The sequence below is a fragment of the Zonotrichia albicollis genome, chromosome 6, assembly GCF_047830755.1.
Source record: "Zonotrichia albicollis isolate bZonAlb1 chromosome 6, bZonAlb1.hap1, whole genome shotgun sequence".
Classification (NCBI taxonomy): Eukaryota; Metazoa; Chordata; class Aves; order Passeriformes; family Passerellidae; genus Zonotrichia; species Zonotrichia albicollis.
In genome coordinates this window covers 55436154-55456497 of record NC_133824.1, presented here as the reverse complement: position 1 = coordinate 55456497, position 20344 = coordinate 55436154, and the positions used below count along the sequence as shown (strand labels likewise).

The 20344-nt window shown below is 46.6% G+C and overlaps 2 protein-coding genes across 32 annotated transcripts in view; one reads left to right on the top strand and one right to left on the bottom strand.

Annotated features, from left to right (window-relative positions):
- The window catches only part of BTBD10 (BTB domain containing 10), a 31239-nt gene extending 25162 nt beyond the window's left edge, over positions 1 to 6077 (top strand). For all 21 annotated transcript variants that reach the window (XM_074543889.1, XM_074543883.1, XM_074543881.1 and 18 more), the window contains 5 exons: positions 715 to 817; positions 1510 to 1630; positions 2571 to 2768; positions 3338 to 3448; positions 5058 to 6077. In XM_074543889.1, the coding sequence (XP_074399990.1) occupies positions 715 to 817; positions 1510 to 1630; positions 2571 to 2768; positions 3338 to 3448; positions 5058 to 5368 (844 nt within the window). In that variant the 3' untranslated portion in view covers positions 5369 to 6077. The remainder of the gene's footprint in view (positions 1 to 714; positions 818 to 1509; positions 1631 to 2570; positions 2769 to 3337; positions 3449 to 5057) is intronic.
- The window catches only part of BMAL1 (basic helix-loop-helix ARNT like 1), a 51539-nt gene continuing 36938 nt past the window's right edge, over positions 5744 to 20344 (bottom strand). For 9 of the 11 annotated variants that reach the window (XM_074543860.1, XM_074543864.1, XM_074543859.1 and 6 more), the window contains 9 exons: positions 19898 to 20047; positions 17742 to 17988; positions 12725 to 12831; positions 12233 to 12383; positions 11121 to 11209; positions 10235 to 10343; positions 8509 to 8602; positions 7798 to 7900; positions 5744 to 7038 (listed from right to left, as the gene is read on the bottom strand). In XM_074543860.1, coding sequence (XP_074399961.1) covers positions 6878 to 7038; positions 7798 to 7900; positions 8509 to 8602; positions 10235 to 10343; positions 11121 to 11209; positions 12233 to 12383; positions 12725 to 12831; positions 17742 to 17988; positions 19898 to 20047 — 1211 coding nt within the window. In that variant the 3' untranslated portion in view covers positions 5744 to 6877. The remainder of the gene's footprint in view (positions 7039 to 7797; positions 7901 to 8508; positions 8603 to 10234; positions 10344 to 11120; positions 11210 to 12232; positions 12384 to 12724; positions 12832 to 17741; positions 17989 to 19897; positions 20048 to 20344) is intronic. The other 2 variants (XM_074543865.1, XM_074543867.1) reach the window with 1 other exon arrangement.

Sequence of the window (20344 nt, the reverse complement as noted above, 5' to 3'; positions counted from 1 at the left end):
CTTGGATCCCTGTTTTGTGAGAAGTTGGCTGAGTCACAGAGAAAGCAAGAAATGCTTCTCTGTCTAAACTGTCAAAAGAAATAAATGGAAGTAAGAATCAACAGAATTAAATAATTGATTTAAAGCACTTATATATTATACAATACATGCATACATATAAATATCCAGACAGACTGGAAGTGTATCAGCTCAAAAGAAGCAATGAAAGAGTTTCCTTTTCCATGGCCAGCCTCAGAGTAAGAAGTGCTGCCTAATGCACTGGATTTTTTGTGCATGTGTGATGCTGAGTTATTCTCCCTTTGGGATTGGTTCAAGGAACAAGCTTATTTTATCTTTTGCTAATTGAAAAGTAGGTTAATAAAGATACAGAAATAGTGCTCTGACACGCAGGTTATTTATAAACCCACTTTCCCTCGATGCCAGTCTGCAGGACAGTAAGCAGGAGCAGCTTGGGAGGTAAAAGTAGCTATAATAAGAATGTACTGTTTGCCTTAAGCCTGTATCCTGTTAGACTGTGATTTTCTAAATATTATTTCTTGTAGAGTGGTCAGGAAAGGCTCATCAGATCATGAGGTGAAACCATAACCCAACTGAACAGAGTGCACTGCTTTTCCCTGCAGTTTCTGTACAATTTCTTGCATTTTATTTTTCTTATTTACAAACAAGAAACCGTAGTGAGGAATTCTAACCCAAATTACTTTCATTCTTGAGCAGGATGTTTGGATCAGGCAGAGAACACAACTTTACACGGCCCAATGAAAAAGGAGAGTATGAAGTTGCTGAAGGAATTGGTTCTACTGTGTTTCGTGCTATTCTGGTGAGCTTTTAGGAGCAAATACTGTTAGGACAAGCACTGATAAGAAGTAAAACCTCTTGGTTTAACCCACCTTGCATATCTAGATGTTGTGGATGGCATAGATACTCCCCTTTAGTAGAGGGGAGAAGATGATTGCTATGAACCCCCTTTTCTTAGACATGGACATGTGACAGTCAGGGAGAGAGAAAGTACTCATGGAAGAAACCCAAAGTTACAGTTCACCTTTTCCTATGCTTGTAGTTCACCAAATTCAAGTATTTTCTGCCCTTCTAGAGCTGAAGTTAGGTGAAACAGAATACTGGAAGTGAGCTTCAGGCAGCTAACAGGAGTCAAACTTCAGGCTGAGATGGAAATGGCCCCTTATTTAATATCCACACAAGGAAGCAGAGCTGCTGGGCTGCTTTGTCAGCAGCCTTGGAATGGGAAGAGCTCAGTGAAGTACAGATAAAAGACAGCAAAATTATCAGTATTAATTGTTGTCACTTCAGTAACATTTTTAACCAGAACTCACTGCTCTGAATGCAGCTCTGAAAACTGATAAATTTGAGGACAGGAAGATTCACAAAGTTTAACATTTGTTGCTGTCCTACATTTTGTGGGCTTTCTGTGTGGAGAAGGAGCATGAATGAAATGATGCAGTGTTTCCCTTGGTGGATGTTGTGCATTGTGCTTTTTCTTGGTGCCTCCTGCAGGATTACTACAAGACTGGGGTGATTCGCTGTCCTGATGGGATTTCTATTCCTGAGCTGAGGGAAGCATGTGACTATCTCTGTATCTCCTTTGAGTACAGTACTATCAAATGCAGAGATCTGAGTAAGTACAGAGTTTATTACAATAATTTCAGTTATACAAATTGACTTAAGTGTGTGCGTGTTAATTCTAAATCACGTCCTTTATTTGAGATAAGGAAGATGGCTGGCAGTACATGAATAAAATCCATCCCTTTTTATCTCTTATGTAATAAAGCCTTAAAACCAATGGATTTATGTTCTTTGAAAAATAATGTCTGATATCTCAGCATCTGATTCTGTGCCGTGGTCACCCTGTGGAATCTTAGCTCTGTGATTGCATTTGCAGTGCAGATACAGTGACACTGAGTGGTACCTTTTTTTGCAGAGGACAGGGAGGATCATTTTCCAGCTCCTTGCTGAGGAGAATGGGGCTGTCTCCCTGGTGGCAGTGGCACAGCTTTGCTGTGGAGGGGCTGCTCCAGGATTCCCAGCACGTGCTGTTCTCTCCAGCTGCCTCAGCCCTGAGCACAGCCTGTGCCTCTGCTTGCTGTGTGTGCAGTGCAGGGCCAGCCTGTGGCATTCCTGCTGGGAATGCACCCAGGGCCTTCCCTCAGGGCCACCCCTGCCCCAGCTCTGTGTCCTTGCAGGGATTTAGCAGCTCCTGCCCTGGGGGCTTTGAGAAGCTTTGGCCTTAAGCTGCTGCTTATGAAGCGTGGGTTGTGTGCTCTGCTCTCCCAGCTTAAATGATGTTTCTTTTGGAAAACCAAGAGCAGCCTTGCACAATTACCAAATATTTAGCAGTAGTGAAATGCACAGGAGGTCTCAAAGTGCCCAACACTGTGTTAAAATCTGCAGGACAGGCTGGTAAATATTCAAACAAGGTCTGAACCTACATAAGCTCATAGACTAAGTGTCCTTACACCTGTCTGCAGAAATACTACAAGATAAACAATTTTTCTTATTGCTGCCTTCATCTCAATACCAACCTCTCAAATGTGCCTGTGCTTAAAATTTTCTTCTAGGTGCTCTCATGCATGAACTATCAAATGATGGTGCTCGCAAGCAATTTGAGTTTTACCTGGAAGAAATGATCCTGCCATTGATGGTGGCCAGTGCCCAGAGTGGGGAGAGGGAGTGCCACATTGTTGTGCTGACAGATGATGATGTTGTTGACTGGGATGAAGAGTATCCCCCCCAAATGGGAGAGGAGTATTCACAAAGTAAGTTTATCCCCATTGTTCCCACCAAGCCATGCCATGGTAGGGGCAGCAGTGAATGTGCTGATTTAAAGCTGTTGTACAGAAATAAACCTCTTTGTTTGAGTAGTTCTGCTTAATATTTTGTTTCACAGAAGCATATTATGCTTGTTCTGTTCAAGTGTAATTAAAAAGAGAAGCTAATTTTTATTATTAAGGTATTGTTAGCCAATGAGGAGGAAGAAAATATTTCTTTAGAAAGAGCTTGAAGTGGGAAATGGGTCGGGGTCATGTTTACTGTGGAAGAGCAACTAGAGTTTTTTTTGAGGAAAAAACCAAATGTTACTATTTTTGGAGAAGAACAGTTGTGTGGATGATGAGTTTAAGCACCTGTAAATGGGCTGTACTTCCTTGCAGGATGTGCACCCAGCCCATTCCCCAGTATCTTCAGCTGTTTGTCCTCTGGAGTTCTTGAATTTCTTCCCCTCCTCCAAAATAAAAATACTGCAGTAAAGCAAAGCAGTGGAAAAGATAAAAGTTTATGTTTTAAGGCTAGAAGGTTAATATTTTTTCTCATTAAAATGTATTTTTAGTTATTTACAGCACAAAGTTGTACAGATTCTTCAAGTACATTGAAAACAGAGACGTGGCCAAATCGGTTCTGAAGGAAAGGGGGCTCAAGAAGATCCGGCTGGGCATCGAAGGTAAGGGAAGCATTGCTTGTGCTCTCCCTCCCTCTTTGGCCTTCAGGGTCTGCTGCCCTTCTCTGCTCTGTGCCTTTCTCTGTGCCTGGAAAAGCAAGGGCTCAGTGTTGTTTTTCCTGCTGAGGCTGGGTGACAGTGGCCAGAGGGGAATGGTACCCAGCTGGAAACCCTGACTGTGGGCTCTAGAATGGTGTCTGAGCTGAGGGCTCTGTGCAGACAGCTTAGGTGCTTCTACTGCCTTCATGACTTGCATCTCATGCCCTTTGCCCTTCAGTTTCCACACAAAATCTTCTCTGTGCTTTGTCTCAAGTAACAAGGCATTTGTACAGCTCTGGATATTGTGTTCTTGGGCTGTGTCCTTTCCAGGGTGTGAAATGAAAAATGTCGTGTTAAAGTAGCAGGCAGACATTTTCTTTCAGGAAGTACAAAACTATCCAGTGGATCAGTGAAGTGCAAAGAAATACTGATCTGAAATAAACGTCATGTATGCTAGGAGGCTGCTCTGTAATATCTGACTGAGTAATCTGATTTTTATCGTGAATGTAAGAAGTGGGTTTCTTTGCATTACATTTTTCTTTTGATTGTTGACCCAGATATTTTAGAATCCAGCCTTTATAATTAGCAGGATTTCTATCATTCACTCACCAAGTTGTCATAGTTACATTTGTAATGTGCCAAGAAAAAGCAAATGCTTTTAACTGGTGAGCCCTAAAATAACTAATTTCAGCTGAACAAGGTGGGAGCCTTTCAGCTAAACAAGAGCTGGCCCTGCCTGTAATGCTGGCTAATAGCAGATTATTTCTGCTGGCATTTCTTGGTTTGACAAGGAACAGCTGTGGCACCAAGCTGTGATGCTGGTGCCCTGCAGGAATGTGCAAAATGGACATTGTTGTTGGGGCACAGGGAGAGGTGACTCGAACACAGCACAGCCGTCTGCAATGGCAGTGTCCCAGCAGGGCTGAGGGGCTGGGCTCTGTAGGGCTGTGCTCTGTAGGGCTGGGCTCTGTGCAGTCTGTGCTGATGTTGCTGTGCTCTTACAGCCAGGGCTGATGTTGCTGTGCTCTGTACAGCCAGTGCTGATGTTGCTGTGCTCTGTACAGTCAGTGCTGATGTTGCTGTGCTCTTACAGCCAGGGCTGATGTTGCTGTGCTCTGTACAGCCAGGGCTGATGTTGCTGTGCTCTGTACAGCCAGTGCTGACGTTGCTGTGCTCTGTAGGGCTGTGCTGATGTTGCTGTGCTCTGTACAGTCAGGGCTGATGTTGCTGTGCTCTGTACAGTCAGTGCTGACGTTGCTGTGCTCTGTGCAGTCAGCACTGATGTTGCTGTGCTCTGTACAGCCAGCACTGATGTTGCTGTGCTCTGTGCAGCCAGCACTGACATTACTGTGCTCTGTACAGCCAGCACTGACATTACTGTGCTCTTACAGCCAGCACTGACATTGCTGTGCTCTGTAGGGCTGTGCTGATGTTGCTGTGCTCTGTGCAGCCAGCACTGACATTACTGTGCTCTGTGCAGCCAGCACTGACATTACTGTGCTCTTACAGCCAGCACTGACATTGCTGTGCTGTTACAGCCAGCACTGACGTTGCTGTGCCCTGCCTTTGCCAGGTTACCCCACGTACAAGGAGAAGGTGAAGAAGCGGCCGGGCGGGCGGCCGGAGGTGATCTACAACTACGTGCAGAGGCCGTTCATCCGCATGTCCTGGGAGAAGGAGGAGGGCAAGAGCCGGCACGTTGACTTCCAGTGCGTGAAGAGCAAATCCATCACCAACCTGGCGGCGGCGGCAGCGGACATCCCGCAGGACCAGCTGGTGGTGATGCACCCCACGCCGCAGGTGGACGAGCTGGACATCCTGCCCATGCACCCGGCGCCCGGCGGCAGCGAGCCCGAGCCCGAGGGCCCGCCCCCGCCGCTGTGAGCGCGCCGCCCGCCCGCATGCTGCACAGCGACCGCGCCCGGCCCACCCCGCGCTGCACCGCCAGCTTTCCATCGTGTCCCGTGCCTAGGGTACGGCAGCGGGGCCCTGGCACGGCCCCGGAGCCGGCGCTGGGGCGGTGACCTTCGTGTCTGTGTTTCCCCTGGGTTTGTGACCTTGGTGACCCCGAGCTGGCCTGGCCCCGCTCCGCGGCCCCGCCGTGGCACGGCCTTAGGAGGCAGAGTGGGAATTGATAGTAGCACTTTACAAATGGTTGAGAAGTGGAATTTGAAGCCATTTTTTATAAATGTATTGCACAATACTAACAAAGTGCTTCTATCAAAGGTATTAACTGTACATAGTTTTGCTCCGAATAGGTTGACCCTTTTGAAGTTATTGTATATGGTTGAGCACAAAACTACTTACTCTTGGGTTTTTGGATTGAGGACGTGATTCAATGACCCATGTAACATCTTGTTCAAGTTCTTTAGTGAATTTTTTCACTTGTTTGCAGCGTGAGCCATGTTCAAAAATTGTGAACAACGGACAGGGGCTTTATCTTAAATTTTGCCTTACCTTAAGCTGTTCACAAATATTTATTTAATACATTTTTCATAAGTGTCATGAAATAGGAAAATGCAAATGGTTCATTCTTCATTTATTAATGATTGTAAACAAGTTTTTCATGCAAATAAAGTTTCCATTATTTTAATGGGCTTGAATTATCTGTGAATTATGAATTTTGCAAGTAGTTGCTTTTCTTTCCTCGGGGGAAGGATGTTTAAGTGAAAAACAAGTGTTTCTTAAAGATAATCAGCCCATTTCAACACAGCTGCCTGTTGTGCTTTCCTCAGGATCAACATGGATCTAGGAGTAAGTAACAATAGCTTCTCTGGGAATATTGTAATGACAAAGGCATGTAAGTGTAGGTAAGGCACTGGCTTTCCTCCCTTTTCTCCCAAGGCTAAAGAAATGATAAATACCAAGTGCTTCTAGCATGCACCTTCAGCAGGGTTTTATCAAATTTATTTATCAAAGTAAATGCTCCATCTTAGAACAAGGGAAACATTTATTTTAAAAATATTTAACTGTCTAATACATTACACTTTAACAATATTTATAGTAAAGGATTCTTACAAGAAAGAATAAACGGCTTTATGGTACAATTAGTATAAGAAATATCCACATGGGGACTGTTTTGCAGTGTAAAAACACACCATACATCTGAAATGGTCATTTGCATATAAAAGCTACCACTGATGCCAGTGAGTCGCACAGTGATTTAAAAAAAATTTCAAACAACAGAATCCAAAATATACAAGTATTGCAAGCTATACACAGCTAACCAAATCAACACAGAACACTGTAGCAGGTTATTCCACTTTGTCTGAAGTTACACATGGTAGGATGAGTTGCATTCTGACGCAGCTTTTATGAAGTTCCCACATAAAAGCCTCTCAGTCCCACGGGTTCCGCAGAGCCCCAGCAGTAAATGCACTTGGCTGTGGCTCCTCACAGGGGCCAGGGCAGGTCGCTGAAGTCCACGGGGCCGCCAAGCCCCGCGTCGGCCTCCAGCAGGCTCATGATGACCGCCATGGCCGCCTCGTCGTTGCTGGGGCTGCTGGAGCCCTGCTCCGTGTCGATCATGTCCATGCCGATGTGGGAGTTCTCCCCTGCAGGGACACAGCGTGGCAGCGCCTCAGGGGCTGCTCCCCTGCCTGCTCCGCTCCTCTGGGGCACAGCCGGGGCCCTGGGGCTGCTCTGGGGCACAGCCGGGGCTTTGGGGGTGCTCTGGGGCACAGCCAGGGCCTTGGGGCTGCTCTGGGGCACAGCCGGGGCCCTGGGGCTGCTCTGGGGCGCAGCCGGGGCTTTGGGGCTGCTCCCCTGGGGCTCAGCCAGGGCCCTGGGGCCTGCTCTGCTCCCCTGCCTGCACTGCTGCTCTGGGGCTCAGCTGGGGCTTTGGGGCCTGCTCTGCTCCCATCCCTGTACTGCTCCTCTGGGGCACAACCAGAGCCCTGGGGCTGTTCTGCTGCTCTGGGGCACAGCCAGGCCTTGGGGCCTGCTTTGCTCCCATCCCTGCTCTGCTGCTCTGGGGCACAGCCAGGGCCCTGGGGACACCCCTGGTAGCTGGGTCACTCCCCAGCCAGGGCCACCACAGCTCAGGGACAGCCTGAGTGCCAGAGGGCACCCACAGCACTGCAGCAGCATGTGAAATACTTCCCACTGACTCAGGGAAAGAGGCTTCCCAGCGCTGCCCAAGGACATTCCATGAAGGAACTTTACAGAACAGGCTGCCAGGAGCCTCCTGGGGCACAGAGTGCTCGGCTGAGGGCTTTGTGCCTCAGCTGGTAAAAGCAAGTTACTGCTAAAGGCAACCAGTGTGCAAGTGTGTTCAGCTGGCACTGGGGGTGCTCATGTGTGACTCCACTTACCCAGGATAGAGGAGTTGTCGGAATATGGGTACCCAGAATTATCCTGGATTTGCCCAGACAGCAGCCCAGCTGAAGAAATGTCTGGAGTGCCACCATTCAAGATCTTGAAAGACAAAACACAAGCTCTAAAGCAGCATGAAATGGAGCTTTAAGTCTTAAACAGTGATTTAAAGTGATTTAAAAAAAAATTCAAACAACAGAATCCAAAATATACAAGTATTACAAGTATACGTAGCTAACCAAATCAAGTTGTCCTATACTGGAATTTTTAATATAGGGTAGATGGACTTCCCAAAATAACCCTGTGGTTTAAAACAAACAATCTTCTAAACAAGGAGAAATATCAAGGGGGTGCTGAAAACGCCCAACGCTCCACCTGCATTTTCCTTTATGCCATGCCAGCAGCCCCTGTTCTGTGGGCATGCTGAATACTGTAGGGCACAAGAAGAATAACTATTACCAGAATTGTAACTCTGTTCCAACCTGGAGCTTTATTTCAAGAACAAAGAGAGCTGGGAATAGACAGAAATATTTACTGTCTGTTCCAGCACAAGCAATTCTTACAAGCAAGTCATCATTTCTGAGAAAAAAAGGTTAAGTCTGAAGTGGTGCATAAGGATCTCCTCCTGCCCTCCTCACTCTTTCCTCCTTCCCTCCTCACCCTTTCCTCCTGCCCTCCTCACTCTTTCCTCCTTCCCTCCTCACTCTTACCTTCTTCCCTCCTGGCGAGGACGTGTCGGGCGGGGGCGTGCTGGTGATGTTCAGGGGACTTGAGCCACAGCTGGAAGGGGATGATCCTCTTATCCTAAAACATCCATAAAACAGGGCATGCACTTACAAGCTACTCAGAGACTTGGGAGTTTTAAATACTGACTTCAGTATCAGGTGCTATAAGGTGCTAAAAGCATGAGCTTCATTTTTGTCATCTCCCTTTTTTGTGTTCCTCACGCCAGCAGGAGCAGCAATGCTGTTATTTGCAGCCAGACCAACAGTCCTGTGTAAATGCAGCCTGCCTGATCTGCAAGCTTTACCTCCTGCCTGTTTTTTTAACAAAGTCAGAAGGAAAAGGTCCTGGCTGCTAAGGAAAGCCTCATCTTTTGAGTATTTTACTTCAGTTTCCAGCAGCTGAGAGTTCCAGCTGCCTCAGTCACAGTAACCCAGACTCCTCCAGTGAGCTCCTGCTCCAGAAGTCCATTGGACACAGGATTGTTTATAACTGCTCAAAGCCACATTGTTCACTCCCATTTTCCATAGCCTGACCAAACATCATTAATAATGAATAATGTATTGACTGCAGCACCAACAAATCTCCAGACTAAAGGGAGGAGGGGTGGTTACAGAGAAAAGCAATGGAAATGGGATTCTTCTCCTTGGCAGAGTTCCCCTGGGAAAGCTGAACAGAAGGCAGCTTTGGAAAATAGTAACAGCTGCTGAAAAAGGACTGGAACTAACCCAGGGTCCGAGCTGAAATGCAAACATGGGTGGTAACTGCACTACTACACTCACTTGGGCTAATTAAATGTTTTACAGCTACTAAAAGGGATGGTTTTAAAGCTTCAAAGTAATGATTCAGCCATGTTTTCCTTCTTTTCCTTTTCCTGTTCCTACAGAGAGGAATGCAGCCTTAGGGAGAGGTCTGCAGCTGCCTGAGGTGAGCACAGAGGGAGTTCTGCCTGCAGCAGGAACAAAACTATGGGAAACAGACTGAATGTGTGCCTGGACTTACACTGCTACCACTGAACACCTGCTGGGGGAAACCCTTTCATAGGAAAGCAAACAGCTCCCAAGAGGAAATCAGTGAGGAACAGGGAATTTTAGCCAACAGAAATGCAGTGGTACCCCCTGAAAGCAGCTGCTCACAGAGCTGAGAACACCAGAAGCAGCTGTGGATCCCCACAGCCCCTCAGAGACCCTGGGAGGGCCCCAGCACTGTGTCCTTGCCCCAAGGCCTGCAGGGGAACTGCAAAGCTCATTGTGCACATCTGACAGCCCCAAAAGCCTCTGAGCAAATGGACTGCACAAAACAAACACTGCTGCTGTGGCACACAGTCAACAGCTTTGGCATTTGGAGGTTGTGCCACTCCCAGCCCCAAGTCACTGGGGAAGAGCAGTCTGGAATGGATTTGTTTCTAGGTAGCTGCTCTTTTTATCTCCTGTTTCTGGTGAACAGGCCATCCTCACCACCACTGCAAAGAAATGCCAGTAGTGCAATCAGAAATCAGTCTCTTGCAGCAGGGAGCTGGAGGCTGTAGCTTTGTGGTTTCCCTGTGGGCTGACTGCCTCAGGGAGGCTGAACAGGAATCTGCAGTGTCTCAGTAAGGTTGGATCATTCCTTATTCACCCTGAATCAATTGTTCTTTCAGAGGAAATCAGGGAAGTCTAACTCCTCCTAAAGAACAGGAATAAAACAATTCAACCCCACACCATTTTCTCTCACCTGTGAATCTCCATGATTTCTTCAGCAATCATCCTCCCTATTTTACCTGCCCCAGCTCTTGTTCCACCTGGAATTCCAGGCACAGTGGGATGGGTCCTTTTGGGGCCACCTGAAATGAGCAGAAATGTTAAGGTCAGAGAAAAGCTTGCAGACTTTCTCCACAGGGCAGCTGTGCTTAGGCTTTGAGTGGCTCCAGGACCTTCTGAACAGGATTTATCAACAGTTCCACCAACTGCATCCAAATGGATGACAAGCTCTGGCTTGCACTGAGCTGTGCTGGGTCTCAGGTGTCCCTCTGTGCCAGCAGGGACAGGACAGACCTCAACTCTTTCAGAATCTGGCTGTTCCCTTCCAGAATTGAGCATCTGGTGCTACCTCTCACCCAGAGCTGGTACAGCACGGCCTTGTCAGACCCTGTGCCCAAACAGGCCCTGCTCCAAACATGTTTGTTCTCTGCTTTCTGTGAAGAACTTGCCAGGGCATACTGCACTCAGCAGGAGATAAACCCAAGGGAGCTGATGACTGCAGGTAACTGCAGGAATGTCAAAGTGAAGGGAAAAGGGAGGTGTGAGCAGTCAGGAGCTGTTCTGTAATGTGATTTCACACTTGCACAGCACTTGGGAGGAGGCTGGAAAGAACACCTCCACCTGCAAAGAGCCTGACACACTGCAAGCAGAGTATCAGAGGGCAGGAAAGGCCTCAGCATTGCTGGCCCAGAATGGATAATGCACATTTACCAACAGGCCCCCTCAGCAGGTGCGGCTCAGACCCAAAGCCAACCCCATTTCCCCAGGACATGAACCATCTCAGAGCAGAAGGGCAGCAGCTGTGTGCAGGAGGCCGAGCTGCTGCCCAGGCAGGAGAGGCAGGGCTGGGGCTGCGTTACCTTCCCCAGGCTGGAGCACGCTGTCCATGCTGTGCGGGGACGCCGCCAGCTGCGGGAACGCCGCGTCCCCGCTCTCCAGGCCCGCCGTGCTGCGGAGGGCAAGCGGGACAAAGTCAGGCACAGGAAACCCTGCAGAGGCACAAAACCCTCCCAGGATCGCAGCTCAGGGCTCCAGCAGGGAATGCTGCAGGGTTGCAGCAGTGCCAGCCCTGGGGCTGACACCAGGGATGGATACACAGCAGGTAAACCCTCCCTGCTCCACCTCCACGTGTGCAGGGCCGGACCCCAACAGCCTCTCTCTGCACACAGCTCTGTCGAAGTGAGGGAGCGACTACTTTTGTTGTTTTTAGCATTTGATTCTACTTTATTCATTAATCAGGCACTTTTTATAACTGTGTTAATTAAGTTCATGCATATTGCAAAATTTGAGCTCTTGACAGGCTGTAGAGAAAACTTCAGCTCTTTTTTTTGTTTACAATACTTGAAGTTAGTTTACTGAAACTAAGATTAGTGTTCTCACTATGATATAGAAAGTTCTCAAAACCTTCATATCTATTCTCAGACTAGCTGTTTGTTCTTAGTAGTAGTTAAAGACAAAACAGTCTGAAAATTTTGTTGTTTATATAAAAAATAGCTGAAAACGTAATTATTTACAAAATCAAACTTAAAAAAAGCTGCTTCACAGCAAGCTTCTATATTTTTCTCAGCTAAATGCTTTCATAGCCTCTTTCTTTAAACTATGCTTAAACCAAACTCTCCACACAGCTCCTCTGCAGGAATTATTCTGCTGAAAAGTCACCCCAAGAGAAAGGAAAAGGGGGGGAAATACCTGCCAAAGCAAAGAAATGCACGCCCTTAAGTTCCTACAAAGACCAAACGCCAGCTTTTCCCAAAGAAAGAACGTATTTCTATTTTCTGCAGCTTTAATGACCAGAAATTAAATTACTGCAATTTTTAAACTAAATCTGGGGTTGTTTTAACTCCCTGGGGTGTTGTCTGGAGAAGACAGCTATTGCCATACAGAAGGTGTGCACAGATTTAGGTCAAATCTACCATGAGAAAAGGGCAAAGCAATGGGCACTCCCAGGCACCTGCTGGGGGAAAGCACTTACGAAACCACTGTGTTTGTGGAGACAATGTATTCTACTTCTTTGGTCCAAGGGTTCATGAAACTGAACCAGCGACTCCGCAACGTAATAAAAGAGCCATCTTTTATTTTAAACTTGTAGCAGTTAGTTGTGATTTTTTCTCTTGTCTGCAAAACTGAAGACAGGCAGAAAGCAAGTCATTAGTGTCAAGCAGGCACCACAACATAAACAGAGCCCTTCTCAGGGAAAGCCCAGTTAATTCCTCCCCACATCCCTCAGGAAAAATGCTATTCCTGCCTCACCCCCCTCACCCATCCTGAACCTCAAATATTCCCAACAAATCCATGGCAGTCTGAGGCAATCACAGTGTTTGGCACACACAGCACAATGCTTCTCACTAAAGCACTTGCAAACAGCAATACCCAAATCTTCTCAAGTGTTTGGTTTCCTTAACACACAACAACTGGTGCCAATGTTTTGAAGAAAACATCTTTCCTGAATTATTAAGAGCCATACCTTGTCTGTGACATTCTGCAAGATGTGCTATATCATCTTGATGGAAATATTCATAACACGAAGTACCTAGAAGCTCCTGGGGTAGGTATGCCAGGATGGCTGTTGCCCTGGGGAAGGGAGGGAGAGGAAGAAAATAAAATAAATTAAAAATCTTTTCAATTTGAAGCATTAGTCAGAAATTCCTAAAGCTCACACCGAGGCTGGGAAAGGCTCAAGTAATGTGGAAAGGAATTTTTGGCTTAGAAGGTAAAAGAAATTCCTTAAGAACACTATTTTTAATTCTCAGGTAATTAAAAAAGTACCTAACACCCAGAGCCCTGAGGTATTACATTTGACTTACCATCACCAGAGGGGATGTAAGGCTTTCTAAATAGCTTTGAAGATTTGCTGTAATTTTGGGCATTTAAGCCTGAAAAAAGCTGCCTTGCAGCAGCCACGAGATAACACAAAGCTTTGTGCACAAAGAGGTGTGGAGAACTCAAGGGTGGCCCAGAACAACACCACACCAAACGTGACTTGCATTTTGTACATTTCTTAGAGGAAAATTCTTAGAAGAATTCTCTAGAAGAATTTTCTTAGGAAAAAAAAATAAATCTTTGTTTCTTCGAAGAAAATTGCTGAGGGAGAAGTGAAGGTTCCTTGCAGAAGCTGAAATAAGTGCCACAATTCCAAACCATTCCAATTCAAATTAAACATGAAGGGCAAAAAGGAACAAACCCAGGTAGATTAACATCTTGTCTGCAATCTCAAAAAAGCCCAAATTAAGCAAGATAAAATGCAGAAATTAGTACATATTAACAATTATGAATAAGAACAGAGGGGGAAAGAAGCTGAAGCACCAAATCCATATATTTCAATGTGGGGCATTTTTGTACATTCCCAGACAAAAGAGATTTTTCAGCACAGGTTGAGGACACCTCAAGCCCTCCTTGACAGGGAGATCAATGCCCTCAGCCTTGGAGAAGGAAACAAGAATTCCAGGTGATTCTGCAGGGTGAGCCTTGTGCCAGGCCACTTGGAACTCCAAGGAAAACCCATCAAAGCAATCTCCAAGAGAACCACAAAGCAGCAAAACCAAGCCATGGAAGAGCTGGGAACCCAGTCAAGCTCAATCCAGTATATTTCTAAAAACTTTAGTAACCAAGGCTTTCACAGCACTGCTGTGGTGGGACACCCCACACAGAGGGGGAATCTGCCAAGCCTTTTCCTTTCACACCAGGGGCTGTGGAAAGGAGAATCTGCACCAAATTCCAGCCACCAACAGACTGGGTGCATTCAATATCTGACCATGCTCTGCTATGCAAGGAAGGAAATCGTTTGTGTCCTTCTGGAATTTCAGCCTGTATTCACTTTTCTCCTCAGCTCTCTTCTCCCACTTAACAAGGCAGCTCTGAATCCTGAAGCTGTACCTGATGACATCTGCATAGGTAATAAACTTAATTTTACTCTCAAATGCAGCTTGCAGACCAATCAGAAGTCCTGAATAAGAAACTCTGCTCAGTGTAGCTGCCATGGAACAGAGAATTGTGAAGCAGCTGAGGCAGCCCAGCTCATTGGAACCCAATCCATCGCTGTGCTTCCCCAGGGACCATGAAATCCATGAAGACAGAAAAGGTCACAGGCAGTTCAGGAAGTGTTTCTTTCCTGATTTCCTTGGGCAGATAATAAATGAACAGTGTAAGTCTATATGAACAAAACAACCTGACTTGGAAAGGAATTGTTTTCAACATTTACAGGTGCCTAAATATTCTCCAGGAAAAGCAAGGATCATTGGATGTCAGCTTCAGGCCTACACCTGAGGCTTTCTTCTACATAAATTCCCTTTCAAAGAGTTCTTTGAAGTAGCACAGACATCCCAAGGACTGTAAACAACAGCTGGAAAGCAATTCAATAAAAGCATATGTGCTTAAATCCAATGGGTCAATATTTTCTGAGTCTCATTATTTTAAAAATGCCTTCAAACTACACATCAGGGGAATAAGCCTGATCTTTTGAAAATAAAACTGGTCTATAAACAAGACAGAATGGCATTTTCTGAGCAAGAGAAAGCTCTGAATGCTCCCACAGCTCCCAGAGTGAGCACCAGCTCTGAGCATTCAGGAATTGGTATTTTCATAAGCCTTCTATCAAAAAAAAAAAAAACAAACAAAAAACAAACCACCCAACCTAACCAAAACCCACAAACCCAACCACTAAAAAACAGATAAGTAATATTAAATATATATATATATATATATTCTCTGCACTTGAATCCTTCCCATGACTATCCCCTGCTTCCTCTCCAAGGGCACCAAAGATCAGCTGGGTCTGCCTGAACCCAGTTCCAGCAGGCAGATCCTGTCAGAGTTTGGAGTTTGGGCTTTTCTGTGTCTTGGGCAGCTGAGCCAAAGCCCCAGGGAAGCTGGAGCAGCCTCAATCCCTCCTGACCAGGCAGGGAACCAAGCAAGGCCTCTCCAACCAGCCCAGCACAACCTCTCCATCAACATCCTTCACCTCCTACTTTTCCCTCCACAATCCAGTGATTTTCAAGGAAGATTCAGGTCATATGTACCTGCTACTGAAGAAAATTCAATCCCTTTCTTTTGGAAAAGCAAAGAATTACCCTTTTAGATAATAAATTGATGTTTGAAAGCAGATACCACACGGGCACAATCATTTCCAGGAGATAACCCTTATGAAATCTTTCCTTCTCACAAACACAAAAGGTCCCAGAGAAGCATTAATCCAGCAGAATGTGTCGTAGTAAACAGTTATGTAAGTGTACATGCTAGCAAAGCCTAACCCAGCTCTGCAGCCTCTCAGCTGCCTGCTGTTTGCAAGAGGTTTCATGTAACAGAGGGAGCAATTAGAGTCCAGTTTCAAAACATTTTTTTCTGAAAATTACACTCACACATAATACACACTCCCCTAATGAATTGGCAGGAAAGATCCTAGCATTATTCTGCCACATTTTTGGAAGTTTGGGGGATTTAAAAAAAAAATTTCATCAGCCACGCTGAATTAATGCATAGTAACAGCTCTGAGCTCCACCTCAAAAGCCAACCCAGTAAAAAAGCTCAAAAGGGCAGCAATTCCTTTTCCCAATGGTATTCATGTGAAATACAAAGCTGTATTTCGTGTCAGCTACATACAGGCAATGTGTGTATTTGTGATTGTGATATGTGTGGAAACCAACCATGGGACAGTTATAAAGACAAATTCTAATAATAACTGAGGAAAGTAAAGCATGGAAGAAGCTTTGAACCTATCTTTTGTTCACAATTAACCTTGGTTGATTTAGGAGCATTTGAATTAAAGTGTTAAGGATGTTGCTCTTTGCTTGTAGCTAATCCTTAAAGAGTTCTGCAATAATAACCTTTTGAAGTACAATTTTAGAATATTGCTTGTATCCTTGAAACTATAGCTTAGGAATATATATAAACGAAATATGCTTATCTCAGGCCTTAACAAAACAGAGAAAAGCAGCTTGAGAAAGGAAGATGAACATCAATCAAGGATTAATAGTTTTGACCAAGGGAAGCTGGACATCACTGTTATGAGATTTATAGTCCTTGCAATTCAAGGGTTTGACCCACATCTGGGGAGCTGGACCTCACCAGATGGATTTGTGTTTCTTCTTTTGGAAACCAGACCACCACCATCTGGGGGTACTCCTTTTGAGATACATCCTGAGAAAAACTAAATCACAGTAGTGTATAGAATTGTGACATAAAAATTGGGAATAGAAACTGCTGATGAGTAAAAATTGGGAATAGAAACTGCTGAGAAAGCTGATGAGTACCCCTGTAAATACCTGTAAGCCTCAACTATGGGTGTGCAGTTGGAGGGAAAACTTCCCCCACTGTACCCAGCGCTGTATTGCTCATGCTTTACCATATTAATTGATAAAATGATTGCTGTTTGAATATTGCCTAGTCAAGTGTTGCAGTGTGTTTTAAACTTCCGGGTCCCTTACCCAGGTGTGCCAAAACCCATCCCCTGAGTGAGTCCTGTCAATCAGGCTTAACATTCCAGGAAAGGCGTCGTGTGGTTGGTCAAATTCAAAGGATGCCCCTCAGGCCCAGAGGTCATTGGCCTGTCTAGGTGTCCCTCGTCCCTTGAGACCCCGCCCCCCCCACCTGGTTGGTGGCTCACCTGTCCCCTCCCCTCCCCCTGAGCTTAAAAGGTGAGTCCGGCCATGTGCTCGCGATTCTATTGGAGCTCTTCCCAAGATTCAGACCTCTGTAACCATGGAATAAACCTCTGGATATTAAACCCTCCAGCAGAATCCTCTCCTTTTTCTCTTCACCATCACCTGAAGCTTTCCTCCTGAGGTAAACGGAGTTCCTAACAAGCCTGGACTTGTTTAGTGCCCAGCTGCAACCACCAGCAAGCTAAAGGTGTCTCTGGGGTGATACACCACAGCTGCCGCCTTTGGCTCAGCAGCGAGGGTCAGACTGGCCCAGGAACAATCTAACTGGTAATATTGGGATTCCCATTCCAATAGTCAAGCTTCTCATTTATAACAACAGCTACAGCTCTGAGCTGCACCCCAAAGCCAAGCCAGCAGATAAAGCTCCAAAGGGCAGCACTCCTTTTGCCAGCGGCACTGACACAGCGCTGCAGGGCACGCTGAGGCACAGGCAGTGCTGCAGCTGCTCTGGCATTGACACAGCGCTGCAGGGCACGCTGAGGCAGCTCAGGCTGCAGCTGCTCAGGGCTCTGGCACTGCCACAGCGCTGCAGGGCACGCTGCTCTGGCACTGACACAGCGCTGCAGGGCATGCTGAGGCACAGGCAGTGCTGCAGCTGCTTGGGGCTCTGGCATTGACACAGCGCTGCAGGGCACGCTGAGGCACAGGCAGGGCTGCAGCTGCTCTGGCACTGACACAGCGCTGCAGGGCACACTGAGGCAGCGCTGCAGCTGCTCAGGGTTATGGCACTGACACAGCGTTGCAGGGCACGCTGCTCTGGCACTGACACAGCGCTGCAGGGCACGCTGAGGCACAGGCGGTGCTGCAGCTGCTCGCGGCTCTCACCTCTGATCTACAAAGACGAACTTGCCGTCGATGGCGTGCCGGGACACGTACTCGGTGGGCTTCACCCGGATTTCGCCGTTCGCCGGCTGCGGCACCACGTGGGGATGGAGCCTCCCGATGGCGACAAGGCAGCTCAGGTTGCAGCCCTCGTTATCGGGCTCGTTATCTTCGTCCAGGCCCATCTTTGTGGGAGGCCAGCTTTTTAAGTAGCCTGTGCTATGAATAGTGCAAAAGCTTTTGCGGTCTGCTGTGAAAAGAAAAGAAAACAAAACAAAAAAAACAAACGAAACAAAATGCAAACAAACAAACAAAAAAAAAAACAAACCAACAAAACCCAAGAAAGCAGTTAGGTTGTGGGTACAGCTTTGGAGAACTTCAACTCAATTCTGCTAGTAATGCACCTCCTCTGTCATACAGGAAATTTGGGATACTCTTCACTGAGGAGGGGCTGGGGTGTTCAGCCTGGAGCAAAGGAGGCTCAGGGGTGACTTTGGAGTCTTTATCAGCCAGTTAAAGTCAGAGACTTTACCAGTGACAAAATCACTTGAGTGTGACTTTGTCACTCTCTGGAAGTGCCTGACAGGAGGGTAGAGCAGGGTGGGGATCGGCCTCTCCTCCCAGCTGTGACAGGATGAGAGGACACGGCCTCAAGCTGATCAGGGCAGGGTCAGGTTGGACATCAGCAGGAATTGCTCCACAGAAAGGATTGTCCAGCATTGCCCAGGGAGGTGGTGGAGTCCCCATCCCTGGAGGTGGTGATGAAACAGCTGGATGTGGCACTTGGTGCCATGGTCTAGTTGACATGGTAATATTCAGTTAAAGGTTGGACATCAGCAGGAATTGCTCCACAGAAAGGATTGTCCAGCATTGCCCAGGGAGGTGCTGGAGTCCCCATCCCTGAGGTGTCCCAGAAGTGACAGAGTGCTCGGAGCCACGCTCTGGCTGACAGGGGGATGTTTGCTCAGAGGCTGGGACTCAATGATCTCGGAAACCTTTTCCAACCTTAATGGCTCTGGGATTCCAAGGGATTTTTCAGCACTCCTGCTGTAATGCAGCTAATCTGAGATAATCCAATAAACAATTTATCTTGGAAAAACCACTGTTTATGCTGAAACATCACATAGTTCAGACCAAGGTTGCTTTTGGTAATTTTGAGCAGAAATTGCATCACATTTTATTAGTTCAGCAAAAGAGGCAAATAACCCAAAGGAATGTATGAAGAAATTAGTAGTTTAATAAATAAGATGCCTCTTTCATATTAACCTGAGGCTCCTACAAAATCCATGTTTGGCAGAACATACTCTCTCTGGGGTACGTGGGGCACACAGGGGTGATGAAGATTTGCAATGGCCAGTAAAAGTCTGTATCCAAAAGAATTCCCATTCCTCAGCACTGAGCAGGCCTGAAAACTCCAAGGAAGATGACTTTCATAGGTGGAGTAAAAGGCTTATGTCAACCACTCAAACTGGCTCCCTCAGCAGAGAGCACAAAAGCAGCATCCAAGGTTGAGCCTGAACCTCACAGGGACTTGGGGCAGCTGCCACAGCCAAAGATGCACCAAAATTGCCTCTGTTCTCTTGCTGTTTGTCTTTTCACTTTAACTACACCAAATGGATCATTCACAGTACTCAAAGAAGAAACCTTCCCATTTGGGCTAAATATATATTCCAACATGCCTAGAATAATAGCCTGCAGAGGAGAAAATATTACCAACACTGCTAAGGCCACAAGGTGTAGAAATGCCACGTTTCCAGTACTCAGAATGTACCACACCCACAGATGAACTTAGAATTACACATCCCTGGGCAGAGAACAAGGAACAGCTCCCCTTTAGTGGAGACATTGGCCAGGTGGTCAAGAGTGAACGTGATCTGACCAATGTCTGAAGATGATGCAATAACCCCCCAGAGCTGCTGGCACACATTGCCTGAAAAAGTTTCAAGAAATCAGATTGGAGAATTTGGCTCTAAATGCTACTACAGGTGTGTAAGAGATACTGGAGGGGGGCAAGAGGGAGGTTGAAGAGGTAACAGGCCAAGACATAGCTCAGAATGTTAATAAAAAACATCGACAAACGTAAAAAATTCAACCACTGCCAACGAGCAGCATTAAAAAGAAAATCCCGACAGCCTTGGCAACAAAAACATGATGGTTACCTTTCTTCTTTGAGCAGGTTGAAGGGAAATCCTTGTCTTCTACCTTGACAGAGGGCCTGTTGCACTTCATCCTGCAGAAGAAGGAGCGCCGTGCCCCGGAGCAGAGGCGCGAGGGCCCGGGCGTGATGTCCGTCTTGACCGGGAGTCCGGCTGCGAGCGAGGGAGCAGGGTCAGAGGGAAGGACCCCAAACCCAGCCCACAGGGCTTCACCCCTCTGGGCACTGCCTCTCCTGCTTCTGGGGCTTTGATGTGTGTGACTGTGCAGGACCCAGCTGGCCACACTGATACCTCAGGTTTTAGCTTTTTGTTTTTTCGCTATGTTTTTCAATTTTGTGCTGCTGTGGTGTGGGTTTCATATAAGGAGATAGTAAGGTGTGGGTTTTCATATAAGGAGATAGTAAGGTGTGGGTTTTCATATAAGGAGATAGTAAGGTGTGGGTTTTCATA